The sequence below is a fragment of the Pipistrellus hanaki genome, assembly GCF_964339955.1.
Source record: "Pipistrellus hanaki genome assembly, chromosome: 3".
Lineage (NCBI taxonomy): Eukaryota > Metazoa > Chordata > Mammalia > Chiroptera > Vespertilionidae > Pipistrellus > Pipistrellus hanaki.
Genome location: NC_140505.1, coordinates 52,835,028 through 52,854,572, shown reverse-complemented (window position 1 = coordinate 52,854,572; position 19,545 = coordinate 52,835,028). Strand labels below are relative to the sequence as shown.

At 34.6% G+C, this 19,545-nt stretch overlaps 1 protein-coding gene across 22 annotated transcripts in view; it reads right to left on the bottom strand.

The window, feature by feature from the left end:
* MYCBP2 (MYC binding protein 2) overlaps positions 1-19,545 on the bottom strand; it is a 254,681-nt gene that overhangs the window by 147,424 nt on the left and 87,712 nt on the right. For all 22 annotated transcript variants that reach the window (XM_084877082.1, XM_084877098.1, XM_084877099.1 and 19 more), the window contains 5 exons: positions 17,992-18,111; positions 16,759-16,840; positions 6,399-6,516; positions 1,980-2,184; positions 920-1,073 (listed from right to left, as the gene is read on the bottom strand). In XM_084877082.1, the coding sequence (XP_084733208.1) occupies positions 920-1,073; positions 1,980-2,184; positions 6,399-6,516; positions 16,759-16,840; positions 17,992-18,111 (679 nt within the window). The remainder of the gene's footprint in view (positions 1-919; positions 1,074-1,979; positions 2,185-6,398; positions 6,517-16,758; positions 16,841-17,991; positions 18,112-19,545) is intronic.

The following is a 19,545-nucleotide window of genomic DNA, read 5'->3' as shown; positions in this document are numbered from 1 at the left end:
TATATAAAGCACCATAATAAATTATGGTGCCTATATTCACCTCTCCATTTTTTATCATTTCTAGAGTTTAATAACCCTACATATTTCTCTACTAATATGGGAATTTAGTTATATACATTCCTGAAGGGCAAGCTCATATCTTATTCTCGAATGTCCTTGGCATAATTTCTGCTACAGAGTTGGTAATAATTAAGATATTTGAATTCTATACAATTTTAGATAACAATGCTGACAGACTAAAATAGACAACAAAACTCTCGAAAGTAAAACTTCTAATTATAAAGACAGTATCCAACACTTCTATAGCACTTACTATAGAAGTGCCTCTGTTCTAAATTCCCCAATTCTCATACGAATCTAAGAAGTAGATTGACTATTATCTATACTAAAAGAAGAGTAATATGCTAATTGACTGGATAGACCAGATTTCCTTCCTGACAAAGCTGGGGCCCGGTCTGGGGAAGCTGCCATTGGTTCCAGGTGCCTTCCACCTGCTCGGGGGAAGCTGGCCCGGGTTCTGAATGCCTGTGGGCGGTTGGAAGGAGGGAAGCTGATGCCAACAGCCAGGGGAAGGAAGGAAGGCCTACTCTTGCACAGATTTTCCTGTATCGGGCCTCTAGTTATTTTATAAGTGAAAAAAGTGAGGAACACAGAGTCACAATAACTTTTCCAAAGGCACACAGAAAGTAAATTGTGGAGCTGGAATATACTTATAGGCAGTTTGGTCTAGAACACTTGCTCTAAGTCACTACACTATACTGTAAGAGTCCCTGTGAATCACTATGATAAAAGTTGGTTAATAGTTAAACAGGAAAGTTCTAAGATATGAAAAATCTATCCACACATAAATTTCATAGTACCACAAGAACAGAATTTAATCAAAATTTATTTACTATTCTAGTTTATAAACAGAGCTTACCTCCAAATGACATCATACACAGGATCAAGACACACACCAAATCCTTGCAGATCCTCTTGTTCAGAGTCATTAAAAGTTTTACAACTCCCATCCACTTTATTTATCAGAAGACATTTAAATGGAGGAGGTTCTGACATAGAAGCAGGTACCAAGCCTTGAGAAAAGATAGTTACATATTTAAAAGATGCATTACCTTTTTATATTTCCCCAACTTATAAGGTATTATTATTTTCTTCATTTTACAGATGAAGAAACTGAAACTTAGAGGTTAAATGAAAACCCTTTAAATAGCAGAATCAGGATTAATATCTCAGGCTGTCTAGATCTACAACACATGCTGTTAGTTTCTACACTATACTACTCTATTATATAATCAACTAGAGGCCTGGTGCACCAAATTTGTGCATGAGGGGTGACAGGGAGGGGGGGGACCTCTCAGGTGATGTCCAACTGCTGAACATCATGCTTGCAATCCAGGATACTGGCACATAACTGCCTCTGCCTGCCTGATCACCCCTAAGCACTCTGCCTGACTGATTGCCCCTAACCACCTCTGCCTGCCTGATTGCCCCCAACCGCCTGTGCCTCCCTGATCACTCTTAAGCACTCTGCCTGATTGCCCATAACCACTCACTAGAGGGCTGCCGGATGGGAAAAAGGACTGTGGTCATTTCTGTCACTTGGATTTTATTATATAGAATGGTATCATGGACACAAGTATGGATTGATAAGTTTGACTTATGAAACCTTCTAAAATTAATTTCTATAATATATTAAGAACCAATACAGAAAAATCCCTCCTTTCAATTAGGTTAAAATGTAGCTTATATTTCTACTACTCTCTAGCTTATAAATAATTTGTCTCTAGATCTCTCAATTATTGCATTCTTCCAGCAAACAGACAAATTTAAAAAAGACACTCAGACGCTTCTTTTAAATTTATTCAGAGAAAGAAAAAAACAACTATAAGATTATATCTCATAATAGGGAAAAATGAACCATTTACTATTAATCAAGATAAAGATTTATGGTGGGGATGTCAGTTTGTTTTGGGTATTACCTATTATGTGTTTACTGGCAAAAATTTCTGATGTAGCAAGCACATGAGAATTAATAAGTGCTTCATCAATTCGTAAGAAAGTCTGGTCCCCACTTGCACCTATCCATGTAGCTTTTCTTCCATATTTTGATCCAATGTTAGGCATAGGAGCTGGTTTTGCATTCCAATATGGCACATCCAGAATTGGTCTGCCCAGCTGTCCTTTCTGAAAGATTAAATGCATCAATATTAACAGTATTACTAAATAAATAATCTATACTTTTTATAAAGTGAGACAGTAGATAAAAACAGTTCTATGAGACATTATTAGTCATAAATTAAATTCACGTGAAATTTATACCAAACATATATAAAAGTATAAAATAATTTTCATTATTCCTAGGAATTCTAACCCTAATAGATCACAGTGTATTATTTTTAAAAAACATATTTTTATTGATTTCAGAGAGGAAGGGAGAGGGAGAATCATTAATGATGAGAGAGAATCATTGATTGGCTGCCTCCTGCACACCTCCTACTGTAAGATCAAGCGCACAACCCGGGCATGTGCCCTGACCAGGAATCAAACCAGCAACTTCCTGGTTCATAGATAGATGCTCAACTACTGAGCCATGCTGGCCAGGCACAAAGTGTATTAATAAAAAATAATTAAGAAACTTGAAATATTTTTCCATGTAAGAAATCACCTTGAAATACTGTGACTGTCTTCATTTACATTTAAATGAAAAATATATAAATACATAATATACTTAAAAATTAGTGTTACAAATAGCTCATTAAAAAAAAATCACTTTGACATTTTAAGTTACAGTATCACAGAAAATCTACTTAATTCACACAATCTGGAAACATTTGGGTAAAAGACCAAAATAACAAATACCACAATTGTGGATACAACTAGAAAAACACATTTTTTTCAGATGATCATCAAGTAACTTCATTTATGGTTCAATACAAACAACAGAATCAACAATAAGGTATGATATCTTAAGTAAGTAATTGCTAACTCACTTATTTGCTGTCTGTTGATACCTGGATAGGTAAAAGCTTAATTTGAAAAGTAACAGGAAATTTCTCTATGCTACTAGCTGTAAAAGAATGTAGATAGATTGGCAAATATTTATCCACTCTTGGCACAGGATCTTTCTCTCTCTCCACAGTGTCCCTCTTCCAAAAATCATCTGGAGAGCAGAAAATGCTGTATCATAGTACCCAAGGATATTTACAAGTGATGGGAATTATAAACTAGAGAAAAGGAAAAAAGAACAAAAATGCCTGTGTACTGCCAATAGCTTAGTTCTCAGCCAACTACCAGGTTTCTAATGGTCTTTGTTGTTATTCCTTCACCACCACAGAAAGAAAATACAGCTATAAACTGACTGTAAAAGCACTTTTGGATCAACCCCTTGATAAACCGGGGAAGGTAAAATGGCTGGAAGCAGCCAAAAATATTCAAGCACGTGACTGGAGAAGAAGCCAAAAAAATTCAATGCTCATTTCCCACTTCTTTCAATGACTATCCTTATTTTTTGACAAAGAAAAAGAAAAGCACAAAAATGTAAACAGTGAGCAAAATACATCATATTCAGGGATATATTATGCTTTGGGAGAGAAGAAATATTTTTCCTTGACTATTGAACTAAATATCTATTCCTTTACTATCAACCAACTAATGAGAAAAGCAGACCAAAAATATGATAAATGCCTGATTATAAATAAACCATATTTAAATTCATTAAAGTTCACAAATAGGACTTTTGGGGCTAGAGGATAATAATGACTGTTTGATTTCAAGTATTATCACTCACATTCCCCACAAAACCAATACACAGACCAAATAAAACCACTCACAAATCAAGCCGTCAGCAGTTTTAGGAAAAAGCAGATTTCATAACCTCTGTAACCAGAGAAAAAAAACTAATTCAACGGAGTTTTCTTCACCCACCTGCCGCAAGTCTGCGGGGTGGAGAGCACAAAGGGGGTTGTGGTGGGAGCTTGAGAAAGAGAGCAGAAGAGTATGCAGGTCTTAGCAAAGCATCCCCACAAAAAGAAAATCCTACCCTTAATGTCAGAAAACTAAATACGAGTAAAGACTTGAAGGTTCACAGCACTAACTACAAGAAAAAGACTTCACAGTATTTAGGGCCATTTTTCCACCCATCTGACTGATGCAAATTAAAAGGTAAGATAACACATTTTGTTGACAAGATTGTGGAGAAACAGGCAACCTCACATACTGCTGGTGAGAATACAAAAGAGAAGGGAACTGATAATATCTCACAAAACTACACAGGTATTTAACCTGCAACCCAGCAATCTTACTTCTAAAAATTTTCCTTAAAAATACATCTCTAACAATATTTATTGCTATCACTACAAAATACTGGAAAGTACTTAAATGTCCAAGCATAAAAATTGAGTTACCAGATCAAAGGTAACAAAAACCACTTAAATCAGAATGGCCTGAAACATGAGGAATAGGTTTTATTTTACTATAACCAGCTCAAAGACATAAACTTTTGAACTTTTCCATGTATATCAATTCCTGAAGATAAGTATATAAATCCTATAGATTATGCTCTGAAGAATTTAGGAAAGAATGTTCATGTGTCTAGACCACTGTTCATCTGGAAGACTGCCATCTAAAACTAATCCAGAAGCCAAAATTGTAGGACTTACTCATCTCAAGAATGTACTTTTTACTATAAAAACTGTCAATTTTTATCTTTTCTTCAGAATACGTTGGGTGCTATCTGCTCCTGTTTTATGATTTGCAAATCTTCAGACCCTTGAATAAAATTTTGTCATTTAATTATATAAAAAAATTAATTGAGCCAAAACCGGTTTGGCTCAGTGGATAGAGTGTCGGCCTGCGGACTGAAGGGTCCCCGGTTCGATTCCGGTCAAGGGCATGTACCTTGGTTGCAGGCACATTCCCAGTAGGGGAAGTGCAAGAGGCAGCTGATTGATGACTCTCTCATCGATGTTTCTAACTCTCTATCTCTCTCCTTTCCTCTCTGTGAAAAATCAATAAAATATATTAAAAAAAATTTAATTGAAAAAACTATAGTATATATTCACAGTGGAATATTATATAGATGTAAAAAAAAGAATAAGATTTTGAGACTTCTGGTCAAGAGGGCATAGAAGGTAAGCTCTGAGCTAGCCTTCTCCCATGAGCACATCAAAATTATAACTAAATTCTAAAACAACAATCACTGATAACCACTGAAGACTAGCTGAACAGGATAAAAAGAAGAAACCACGTCTAGACTGGTAGGAGGGTTGGAGATGCAGACTGGGCAGGTCCCACACCAACATGTGGCTATTAAGAATCAGGAAGGCCCTAGCAGGTTTGGCTCAGTAGACAGAGCAGCAGCCTGGTTTGATTCTGGTCAAGGGCACGTGACCAGGTTGAGGGCTCCATCTCTAGTAGGGGGTGTGCAGGAGGCAGCCAATCAATTATTCTCTCTCATCATTATTATTTCTCTCTCTCTCCCCCTCTCCCTTCTTCTCTGAAATCAATAAAGAAATATATTTTAAAAAAAGTGATAACAGCTTCAGAGGTTTCAGCCCCAGCCCAGGGACCAGCCATAACAGTTGGCTGTCAGACCAGTGGGGGTTATGTCTGAGAAAGACAAAGGACTGTGGGAGACTGAGATGCTCCCCTTAAAGAGCTGGCCCATGAAGTCGCTCGCTTATAAATTCACTCCCAGCACAGAGACAGCAGCTCAAAATTTTCAGGGACATAACTAGAGGAACTACACAACCTTTTTATATGCTTCAAATAATTTCTAAATAAAAGATTTTTTAAAGTTCACTTAAATTTTTTTTTTTAAATAATAAAGAGCTGCAAATTGTATCCCAATGACTTAGGTTACAGAGTTCTGAATATTTATCTATATCAGAGATATTACAGGTTTATTAGCAATCTTATGGAGCTGTTCCTTGATCTCTACTGTAGTCAAGAGAAAAAGAATGAAGCAGACAGGCAAATGGAGAAAGAAGAAAAAGGAAACTATAATTTTAAACAAATCTAATAAGAAAACTAGACTTTTAAAAAGTTCTAAGATAGAATTCTATATGTTAAAGAAAAATGAATCTTTTACAAATTAGATGAGAAATTAGTTTTCAAATGATAGAATTAGCTCTACTGAAAGCTTAAAGGACTTTGACCTGGAATAAACATTCTAATTATAACACAGCTTTTTATTAAATTCAATAAATTCTAATGCTAAACTAGAAAACCAAATTATTTCAAAGTAATGTCATTCAAGTTTTGTGTGTTTTAAGGGCAGAGACAGGAAATACGCATATGCAATAATTATAAGAATTTCACTGAAAAAAAAAATAGGCTCATGTAGACAAATTGTAAGACAATGATACAATGAATATTATCAATGCTTTAAAATTCCTTACAGAAAAACTTCCAAATGTGAAGACCTGTCCATCCATTAAAAGTACTGCCGTATGGTTGCTGCCTGCAGTAACTTGTGTGCTAGGACCTGGCAATGCTTGAACAAGAGTGGGACATCCCCTAGGTTAAAAAAAAAATTAAGTCAATATCTTAAAAGACCCAACTGAAATAATAAACAAGCAATGCATAAGGAAAAGAGATAATAGGCACTAATATAAATATTCAGTAAAAACTTATTTAAGTGCTATGTTACTGTCTCCATTCTAAGTGCTCAGGATACAAAGATGAAAATGGCATAATTATTTTAAGGAGATTATTCAAAAGATTTCCTGAATTTATTATCCTAATTATAGACACAATTTTTAATTGTTCTGAAAGACTGGTGCTACTTTTGTTATAGAAGAAAATTTCTTTAATCTTTATCAGTGAATAGCATTGTTGGAGATCTCTATAAGTATTTATTGGATGATATAATCATGCAATAATTTAACAGGAATTCAATTCAGGAACTATAAAAAACAACTGATTTTATGTCCTGTTCTCTATTTTTCTTCACTGGGCTATAACTTAAGATTTTTATATAGTAGTTAATGAATCAGAATGCAGTATCCTGAGAGGCTATGCAGCAGTTGCTAAAAGCTTAAGCTTAGAGATTTGGGTGTAAATCCTGGCTCCAACAAGTAACACCAACATGACCATGACTTTGAACAAGTTACTCATCCTTTCTGCATCTCATTTTTCTCTGTTATAGCACAGAAGATAATAATAATCCATAAGGTTCTTATGAACAATAAGGTTCTTATGAACAATATGTCAAGTGCTTGGCACAGAGTTAACATAATAAATGATAACAATTATGATAAATAGCATCCTTAGATCCGTTCTTGTATCACTCTATTTACCATTTATTAACCATTTTTAGTAATCATTATCTGTAATTAGAATGATCATCTATTATAGAAATAATCCATACATAACAGAAGGGCTCAATTTTGAGACAATGTTATTATGATACTTTAAAATATTTTTAATAGTTTTTCAGTATGCAATGAAAAATGAATGGAAAGAGGCAAGATTAACAGGTGGAAACCTAGTTTAAAAAAATTCACAATAAATGGGTGAGTTAAGATCGAGGCACAAACTAGGAACAGAGTAAATTGAAAACAATGAACTTGACAGCTATGTAAAAATAATAATAACTGATTGGACTTGGCAAATGATTGATATGAGGCCAGGAAGGATTTTTGCTTATTCAACAAGGTACACGGTGGTAACATTTTTAAACTATAAAAATGAATGAAGATGATTAAAAAGAGAAAAGAAGAAATCCTGGTTTTCATTCTGAATCTCTTCTAACACTATCAGTATGGACAGAGAAAGAAAAACTAGTAGAAATCTAGGACATACCAATGAGGAATAATGAATTCTGAAAAAGGAAGGGAGTTATTGGAAAAGAAGGTTTCAAGAAGGGGGAAATAATCTACATGCTAAGTGCTTTAGAGAGACATCAACTGACCACTCAACTTTTTAGCAAGAAGAAAGTCTCTGGTAGGAGTAGGCACAACACTGTAGCAGATGAGATGCTAACAGTGGGGTCAGAGAATATGTAAAATCCCTTGAGGCATCTCAGCAGGAAAGAGAAAAAGAAAAAACCAACAACTAAAGGGAAAATGAAGTTGAAGGAAAGACTTTGGTCCTTTAAAATGATGGAGAGTTGAAGTTTAAAAGAGTAAAAATAATGAGGCTAACTAAACAGGTCAGAGAGGAGACGAGAAACAGAACTTGATCTCTAAGGAAAAGATATAGATAGGCTTCATAAATATTACATTAAAAGCAGCAAAGTAGTAGTATGGATGCAAGTGTGTTTGTAAAGTTGGTGGGCTAAAGAATTTCCCACCTAACAGTATTTATTTTTGTTCTAATAGAGGTCATGTGCTGAGATGAAAAAGGAAGCAGAGAATCTGAAGATTACAGAAAAGGTACGATGCTGAATGGAACAAATAAAGTACCGAGATAAGAAGTTTTTAAACCTGATCCAAAGGGCTTCTGGGAATTCTTTTAATGAGCTTCAGGAGATATGTGAATCTCCTAAATCTGTAAGTCAATTTCTGTGTATATGTTCTTGTATCTATTTATTCTGAAAAGAAAGCACATATCTTTCATCAAATTCTCAAAAGATCTTAAACCAAATAGTCTAAAACTACAAAACAGGAGGATTACTGCCCATCATAGTGAAATTAATTGGATCTGGAAACCATATGACAAACTATACATGTGTATATTTTTTTCTGAAACCTAAGTAAGACATGAAAAATACAGACAGATTGATTCATGCCTAAAGTTTTGCCATGCTTTAGCATCAAGACCAGGAGGGTAAGGGAATTGAGGATACTGCTAAGAGTATACGTGAAGAGAATAAATAATCTCTAACTTAGGTAAAATGAAACTTTTACCTAAAAAAAGAAAGAGTAAAAAAGCAGAGGGCAATAGAGATGAGTACTGATAATGTCAATGGCCAACTAAAGTTAAGTAAAGCTAAGTAGAAGAAGGAGAAATTGTGATCAGATTATGGTTGTGTAAACTTAAAGAATTCAAAGTTTGAGATGTGCCAGATTCAGAATGGGTGCTGGGAATAACCATAATGAATGTGGAAGTAAAGTTTACAAGATATAAGGGTTTCATATAATTATATTGTATGATGTCATTCACATAGATATTGAAGTAACTCATGAGTGTGACAAAACTCAGACTGAGAAAACACTGAGGCAGACACTAAATTTTAAATGAATGAAAGACAATGACTGAAGGGCTGATAGGTAATAAAAGGGAAGAAGAGCAGGATGGCCATGCCTCAAAAGAGCACTAGTGGTTATTTTATTTTATTTTATTTTATTTTGTTTTATTTTATTTTATTTTATAATGGAGTAATACAGCTAAGAACATAAGTGAAAGACAAAATAGTTCTCAACTCAGATATGGAGAGTTTGGCAAATAAATAATTATCCCTTCACAATTCTACATAAAATATGTCATTGATTGCTAAAATAACTATATGAGTAGATCTGAAGAACTTAAAAAGATTTTTTCAAGAGTTGGTGGCAGGTCTTCTAATACCTAGTCTTTGATCTCTTTCCCTGATGCTAGTGAGCCCATGTATTAAATTACTAGTAGCCCGGTGCACAAAATTAGTTTACGGGGGAGAGGGAGAGTGGGAAGGGTATCACTCAGCCCAGCCTGCACCCTCTCCAATCTGGGACCCCTCAGGGGATAACTGGCAGTTGGACATCCCTCTCACAATCCACAACTAGTACTGCTGGCTCCTAACCACTCGCCTGCCTGCCTGCCTGCCTGCCTGATTGCCCCTAACTTCTCCTGCCTGCCAGCCTGATTGTCCCTAACTGCTCCTCTGCTAACTTGATTGACCTTACTAACTACCTCTGCCTCGGCCCCACATCTGAGACCGAAGATTCCCTCCTCCAGCCGACCACAGGCACCAGGGATGTGGGCTTCCCTCCCTCTGGTCAGCCATAGGTGCCCAGGCCGGCTGCAGCCAAAAGAGATAGTGGGCAGGTGGCTTCCCCTGGGCTGTAGCCGCAAGTGCTGTATTTTGGCCTGAGATCAGGGGGAAGGCGGCATGAGGGGAGGCTGCTGCCATATTTTCAGGTTAATTTGCATACTCACTGACTGGCTGGTAGCATAGTGGAATGACAATAATTTGCATGTTTCTCTTTTATTAGTGTTGATATGGAAAACATAGGAAGAGCAGAAGAGAAAAATCCTGCGTGCGGATGTGTGTGTGTGTGTGTGTGTGTGTGTGTGTGTGTGTGTGTTTTGTGTATGTGTAGGTGCATGTCAGGCACTTTACATATACCATATTAATTCCTCAACAATCGTTATTTAAACTAAGGCTTAGTAAATTATAGTCATATAGTTAGTAAGAGATGAAGCAAAAATTTGAACCTTGTCTAAATTGTTCCAGACACAATGATGGTATAATAGTGGTCTTCAACCTTGTAATGCCATGACCCTTTAATACCGTTTCTCATATTGTGGTAACCCCCAACCATAAAATTATTTTCATTGCTACTTCATAACTATAATTTTCTACTGTTATGGATCATAATGTAAATATCTGTATTCTCCGATGGTCTTAGGCTCTACAGCAGTGGTTCTCAACCTGTGGGTCACCTAAGATGATCGAAAAATACAGATATTTACATTATGATTCATTAACAGTAGCAAAATTACAGTTATGAAGTAGCAACAAAAATAATTTTATGGTTGGGGGTCACCACAAAATGAGGAACTGTATTAAAAGGTCGTGGCGTCACAAAGGTTGAGAACCACTGGTAAAGAATATTAATGCAGAAGGAGCACAGTATAGCAAGAAAAAGATAAAACTCAGAAACATTTAAAAAATAGCAAAATTCTATTGGAAAAGGAGAAAACATCTCAACTATATAGTCTATTTCCCAACATCCAGGTTTAAATTTATTGAAAATGGTGAAAGAATTTGGAATTCAGAAATTTAGAAGCATACTGGACAAAATAAGCAAAAAAGTAGGTTGGTAGAGTCAAGTCATGAGTGAATGTATAAAAGCCATCATAAGCTTTTCTTACATTCACTTTAAGACAATAATAACAGCTAACATTTATTGAGCACTTACCATGGGCTATGCTCTGTGCTAAGTAAATAACATGAATCATCTCACTGAATTCTCACAACAACCTTCTGAGGCAAATATACTTACTCCCATTTAATAGAGAAAGCAAATGAGACATAGGAAAGTCATATAACTTGGCCAAGGTTATATATCGATAGATAACAAGTGACAGAATCAGGACCCAAACTAGAGACTGAGCTCAGTAATTTTGGCAAGTCAATACATTAAATAAAGAGAATATGAATAATACATATCTATCTTTATCATCATGCACACTGCAATATTTATCTGACATTAATCACACATTATCAATGTGTGCTATACAATAAATTCCAGTTAAAAGCACTTGATTACTGGAAACTTAAAAAAAGACTCACCAACTATACACTATTTCAACTGTCTATAAATGTTTTGCTTTGTGGTAGTTAATATGTATGCTATAGGGACTTTGTCTCCTGGGATTGCTCCTCCATAAAAGTGAATCAATTTCTTCCTGAATTAATAACCCAGCTCTTTACTCCTGCCTTCCAAATCCTAATACATCTAGACAAAGAGAGTAACTAGAATGCTTACAGCAGAAATGGTTTTGAATAATTGCTTAATCCACCAAGCACAGTGTGAAGGCATTATTTCACTGGGCTATCCATCGTAACTCTCCACACAGCACATATATTCAACCTTACAGTTACAACTCAATCAATGGAAATAGAAGTGGACATTTACACATTAGAAAAGAACAACTTTGGGCAGTTATAGCAAATCTCACTAGAATTTAATTTTCTTAACAGATCCTAATATTTTATTTTCAACACCAAAAGCTATCATATTCAGGATATTTAACATACTTAGAAGATTGTATTATCACCTGAACAAGTCATTGCTAATCAAGGAGTGGTACTCACTGGTATAATCAAGACTATGAGGTCAAGTTTTTGGGTAACCTCTTGATATTAAAAGCTAACACAAGCACCTTCCTTTTCAATAGCCATTATACCTCAATATGGTATGGCAGGATCTTGGCTTATGCTGTTCATTCTTCATATTTCAGTTACCAGAGGTCTGTGATTTGATTATATTCATGATTTTCACAATTTCCCTTCCAAGAAGTCAAGACCATGAAATATAATAATGATTTACCAATTTTCTATAGAATGACAACCAAGTACAGATCTGTGGAGAATTGCCCTCCTTGTTGCACACATGATTGATGCTCCATCATGTCTAACTATAATGCACCTTTCCCAGTTTATATCATGACTCACAAAATAATCACCAGCTAACTAACAGCAGCAACACTGATGTCATAATAATAAACCCTCTTGTTCTGTTTTGAGTCTTCAGTGAGAAACAGAACTAAAATTTGCTAAATTCTCTTCCACACAAACTATAAGCCCTGACTCAGTATCTACATTATCAGCGAAGCCATTCAAAGGTGAAGCAAAATATATGCTGCCCGTAACACCTGTGAAAGTAATTGCTCAACCTGCAAGCCATTCATATTGGGTCATATGCAGTGTCCAATATCCATGTCACATCTTGTGACATTTGATAAAAGTAATTTTGCCAAAGACCTTTTGCTCTTTACAAGCACAGTATTTGTCATTAAGATTGTGATAATCTTACAAACCTCTTGACAAATGTATGTTGCTCTGGTCCTTTTAGTAAGAAGTTCAACTCAATTATACCTCAATCATCCCTTCTTATTAGCAACAACATTCATCAAAGTAACTGAGGACATTCTATTTCATCCTTATTTTATGTGCAAATGAACCTGACCCAAATCTCTTAAGGACAGACAGGCATTCATTGCAAATGAACCTGACCCCATCCTCTTAAGGACAGACAGGACAAGCATTAGTATCTGGAGTTTTTAAAAGACAGATGCTGCCATTCTATATAGGACTGCACTAGCTGCCTCTAATACCAACCCTCACCCCCAACACAAACCTCTTAGAAATTCTAGCTGTAGAACATGTACATGGTATTTCTGAAGTCACCCAAGTAAATTTAGTGTGCAGCCACGATTAAGAGTCACGGATCTTGGAACAGAGTTGTTCACAGTATTTTTTTTTATAATTGTTGGTATTTCTGTGGGATCGGTTGTTACTTCACCTCCTGCATTTCTGATTTTATTTGGGTCCTTTCTCTTTGCTTCTTAGTGAGCCTGGCTAGAGGTTCATCAATCTTGTTTATCCTTTCAAAGAACAAGCTCTTGCTTTTGTTGATTTTTTGCATTATGATGTTTTTTTGTCTCTGTCCTTAATCTCCGCTCTGATCTTTATTATTTCCTTCCTTCTGCTTACACTGGGCTTTTTTTTATTGCTCTCTAACTCCTTTGAGTTGTAAGGTTAGATAATTTATTACCATTTTTTCTTGTTTTTTTTACATAGGTCAGTAGAACTATGAACTTCCCTCTCAAGACAAATGCTTTCACTGTGTCCCATAGATTTTGGATTGCTGTGTTATCATTGTCATTTGTTGCCATGATGTCTTTTATTTCTTCTTTGATCTCTTTGGTAACCCAATCATTCTTTAATAGCATGCTATTTAGCCTCCAGGTGTTTGATTTTTTAAATGTTTTTATTGTAATTGATTTCTAGTTTTTTGCCATTGTGATCTGAGAAGATGCTTGATATGATTTCTATCTTCTTGAATTTGAAGAGAGTTTGCCTGTGTCCCAATATGTGGTTTATCTTTGAAAATGACCCATACAATGGACAACCTAGATGAAATGGACATATTCTTAGAAAAATACAAGCTCCCAAAACTCAGTCAAGAAGAACCAAAAAACTTGAATAGGCCAATAACTACCAAAGAAATTGAAACAGCAATTAAAACTCTTCCAGCAAATAAAAGCCCTGGTCTGGATGACTTTATAGGGGAGTTCTACCAAGCATTCAAAGAAGAACTAAAAACTATCCTCTTCAGACTACACCAAGAATTTCAAGAGAAAGGCACACTTCCAAGCTCTTTCTATGAAGCCAGTATTACCCTAATACCAAAACCAGATAAAGACACCAAAAAAGAAAACTATAGACCAGTATCCTTGATGAACATAGATGCTAAATCCTTAACAAAATTCTAGCAAATCGGATTCAGCATTACATTAAAATGATCATACAACATGACTAAGTGGGGTTTATTCCAGGCATGCAAGGATGGTACAAAATCTGTAAATCAATAAATGTGAAATATCATATAAACAAACTGAGAGACAAAAATGACATAATCTTATCAATTGATGCAGAAAAAGCATTTGACAAAATCCAACACCCTTTCCTGATAAAAACTCGCAGCAAAGTGGGAATAGAGGGATCATACATCAATATAATAAAAGCTTATATAACAAACCTACAGCCAACATCATACTTAATGGGCAAAAACTAAACTCATTTCCCCTAAGAACAGGAATAAGACAAGGATGCCCACTTTCACTATTTCTATTCCATACAGTACTGCAAGTACTAGCCATAGCAATCAAACAACAAGAAGAAATAAAATGCTTCCAAATTGGAAATGAAGAAGTAAAACTATCCTTATTTGCAGATGACATGATACTATACACAGAAAATCCCAAAGACTCCATCCATCAAAAAACTACTAGACCTAATAAATGAATTTGGCAATGTAGCAGGATACAAAATTAACACCCAGAAATCTATGGTCTTTTTATACACCAATAATAAACTCACAGAAAGAGAAACAAACAAAAAATCTCATTTACCATTGCACCAAAAAAATTAAGATACCTAGGAATAAACTTAACTAAGGACGTAAAAGACCTGTACTCAGAAAACTACAGAACATTAAAAAAAAAAAAAAAAAAAAAAAAAAAGAGAGAGAGAGAGAGATAGAGATAGAGGAAGACATAAACAACTGAAAAAACATACCATCTTCATGGATTGGTAGAATCAACATCATTAAAATGCCCATACTACCCAAAGCAATTTACAGATTCAATGCAATCCCCATTAAAATACCAACGGCATATTTCAAAGATCTAGAACAAACACTCCACAAATTCATCTGGAATAAAAAGACTCCGAATTGCCACAGCAATCCTGAGAAAGAAGAGCAAAGTTGGAGGGGTCACATTACCAGATATCAGGCTATATTACCAAGCCACAGTTCTCAAAAAGGCCTGGTACTGGCACAATAACAGATGCATAGACCAATGGAAGACAATAGAGAACCCAGAAATCAACGTAAGCCATTATGCTCAATTAATATTTGAAAAAGAAGGCAGGAGCATACAATGGAGTCAAACAGTCGCTTTAAAAATGGTGCTGGGAAATTTGGACAGATACATGCCAAAAAATGAAACTAGATCACCAACTTACACCACACACAAAAGCAAACTCAAAATTGGTTAAGGACTTGAATGTAAGATGGGCAACCATAAAAATCCTACAAGACTCCATAGGCAGCAAAATAGTAGACATGTGTCCTAGCAATATTTTTAAAAACACAGTTCCTAGGGCAATGGAAACTACGAAGAAAATAAGCAAATGGGACTACATCAAAATAAAAAGCTTTTTCACAGCAAAAGAAACCATCAATAAAACAACAAGAAAGCCCACTGCATGGGAGGAATTATTTGCCAATGTTATCTCCGATAAGGGTTTAATCTCCAACATTTTCAGGGAACTCATACAAATTAACAAAAGGAAGATAAAGAATCAAATAAAAAAAAAAAAGGGCAATGGACCTAAATAGATACTTTTCTAAAAAAGACAGAAGGAAGGCCAAGCGACATATGAAAACATGCTCAAAGTCACTAATTATCCAAGAGATGCAAATCAAAACAACATTGTGGTATCATCTCACACCTGTCAGAATGGCTATCATCAACAAATCAACAAATAACAAGTGTTGGAGAGGGTCTGGAGAAAAAGGAACCCTTTTGCACTGCTGGTTGGAATGCAGACTGGTTCAGCCACTGTGGAGAACAGTATGGAGTTTCCTCAAAAAACTAAAAATGGAACTCCCATCTGACCCTGGGATCCCTCTTCTAGGAATATATTCCAATAAGCTAGAAACACCAATCAGAAAGGATATATGCACCCCTATGTTCATAGCAGCATAATTCACCATAGCTAAGATTTGTTAACAGCCTAAATGCCCATCAGCAGATGAGTGGATTAGAAAACTGGGATACAGTTTCTCTGAGAGATCATTATGTTTTACTTAAAAAAATATTCAAAAGCTTCAATATCTTCTTTTTAATTCTGGGCCAACATCAAGGAATATAAATGAATCTACTACTAATTTTAAAAATGCAATCTGGAGATATTCACTGTCTTTTTCATTGCCACGAGCAATCTTTAAAAAAATAATTATTAAAAATATAGGATTTTTGTGATAATCATAATCACTTATATTTAAAATGTGTGAAATGTAAATAACTTTTTCTATTGAAACTATTGTACTAATCTATCCCCACAAAAATCACTCAACCATAAAATCAAGAATCACCTGTAATTTTTACGGGCCACACTCTTTAAAACTGTGGTATAAATACTATTTTAAATATAGAAATATATATTTAGACAAAAAAAGGAGAAAAGGAAAAGAAAAAAAAACAAATACACACAGTATCTTCAAACAATATGTCAGAGCAGCAATCGCCAAACTATCAGACCTCACGGACCACTAGTGGTCTGCAGACCACCAGTTGGCAACCGCTGAGTCAGAGTACCTGGAATTGACATCTCCATGTCCTAGCTGCCCATGCTGTCCATATCCAAATGTATAGACATCTCCATTTTCCATTAAAACCACTGAAACCGAAAGGAAGAGCTTTATTATTTCATTATGTACATTTTATATTTCTATCACACTATAGTAAAAGTAGTGCAATTTTCGCTACTTAAAATTTATAGGGCCATTAAAATAAGCAATTGAAGCATAAGTTTATATTTAATGAAAAGTATAATTTTAGGTCAGATTTTTATAGTGCAGTGTTTTTCATAATAAATACTGTTAAATTTAAATAAACGTCATTTAATAAGAATAAACATTGGTTTGGGTCAACTGTAAAGTTTGTAATAGTAACTACATATAAAATATTTTTCTCTCACATCTAGGATAATTATATAAGTACATACACACAGATTTGAACTCTGCATAATTATGTAAAACATCAATAAACTGTCAGAACTTCAATAACTGCCAATGCCTTATTGAATGAGGAAATATATTTGGCATCAAAAAAAAATTTAACATTTTTCCTTTTTATAAAGGTTGAATAGTACAACCTAAGCTATCTAACCTAAATGCAATAATTTACTAAGCATTTAATTACTTTTAACATTTAAAAAAAATAAGGAAATTGCATTTCTCATTAAACAGTAACAAAATAAGTGACCTGATTATAAAAATTAAGAATTCTAGAGTCTAAAAAAATTTCAGGGATTATTTCATTTTCAGAAATTTTCTAAATAGAATTATAATGTAAGTTCATCAGAAGACAGAATAAAAGTTAGATCTCGCCGAAACCGGTTTGGCTCAATGGATAGAGCGTCGGCTTGGGGACTGAAAGGTCCCGGGTTCGATTCCGGTCAAGGGCATGTACCTTGGTTGCGGGCATATCCCCGGTGTGGGGGTGTGCAGGAGGCAGCTGATCGATGTCTCTCTCTCATCGATGTTTCTAGCTCTCTGTCTCTCTCCCTTCCTCTCTGTACAAAATCAAAAAAAAAAAAAAAAAAAAGTTACATCTCAAGACAAGTACTTATTTCATCATGCCCTAGTTTTTAAAAGGAATTCTGTAATAAATACAAAGCTTTTTTTTTTTTTTTTTAAATATTTGAGAGGTATTGCCACACTACAGATTTTAACACAAATTAACAGACTTCATTAGTCTATACTAAACAAATAACTGATTTAGCACAATTGTAAAAATGCAGTTATACCCTAAAGTTCCAGCTGCTACCTGAATGGTGAAATCCACAGCTGACTTGTACTGCCCGGAGCTCACAATCAAATCGCACAGACCCTGGAGGATATGTTGTGATTTTGCTTGCATCCTTTTCTCCTCGTTCTCCACTTCCATCTGTAAGTGTTATAATTTGTAAGTAAGCCATTATTCATCTTCAAAATAAAATTTTTAATCAGTTTACTATAAAGAACAAGAGAAAAATGTTAAAAGGAACAAGCAAGAAGAATCTGCAATTGTTAGAAGTGATAGATTAAGAATCTACCTGCAAAGAAGCAATTTTGAAAAGAAAATAGTACTATACATTTCTGCTTGCAAATACTGCTAAATCAATAAAAACAGAAATCTAATTATGAATAAAACCTATTAAGCTAATCAGTTATGTAATATAAATTTATGTTATAAAAATAAAATTATAAATAATTTGTATGGAAAAATTTAGTTTGCACAAAAAATAACTTCATGCAATGTCATTTAACAATTATTTTATACTTAGTGATACTGTTAGTTCTAGCCATTAAAAAAATTCCAAGTTGACTAAAAAATAACAGATTTCCCAATCTTAGAAAGGTTACCCTATTTATCAGTATTGCTAAGCTCAATTAAACTTTTAAAAATGTATGAACACTAATTAGTTCATTCCTTTCCCGTTCTATCTTTTGACCCCAACCAATAACTACTCTCAGCCAAAACCTTCTGCTTTCATTTCTTTTTCCTCCTCCCTTCTTATAATTTCCTCCCTTAAACTTGCTTTACACCTTCCCAGATTTCTACATTTGATTTTAAATATTCTGGCATTCTAACTATAAAGTTAAAAAAAAAAAAACCACACTCCAGAATATAAATATTTTTATTTAGAATGTATAAGAAAGGGAGATAATCTATTTTTCCTAATCTAAAACTACTCATCACTAAAACGTGACCTCTGTATCACCAAGATTTAAATTCCTTGTACATTTGTATAAGGAATTTATTCCTTGGAATAATGTCAACCTAAGCCACTCTACTGTGGCATAGCAACTCTAAACAAATCTATATAACATGCAGGTGTACATGTGGATCTACAGACACATATTTTTAATTCTACATTTTCATTGCCCATTTTAGAAAGCTAAACAGAATAACATCAAATCACGTTCATGTTAGCCTTTCTTTTTTTATCTACTATTTCTCACATTAATAATATTCAGGTCAGACCAACTTGGCTTACATAACTTACGACTTTCCTTTCTATAAGAAAAATGACTATCATTCTGAAAAGCTTTCCACTCCTTATAACACTAGGACAGTAAAACCTCACTAATTCGGAATAACATAGAAAGGTTTGGCCTATATGATTTACTGAAAAGGTATCAATCATAGAACCTTTAAGAGAAAATTCAACTTTATTACCTGGAAGCAGTACAGACTGTAAACTAAATGCTACAATAAATGAAAAGTGGTTACCTACATTATAATTCAAAATAGGCCTATGTTACATAAAAATGTACTATAAACATAAAAGTCCTTTAACATACAAGAATTAATTGCTCGACACAGAGGTTGAAGGCA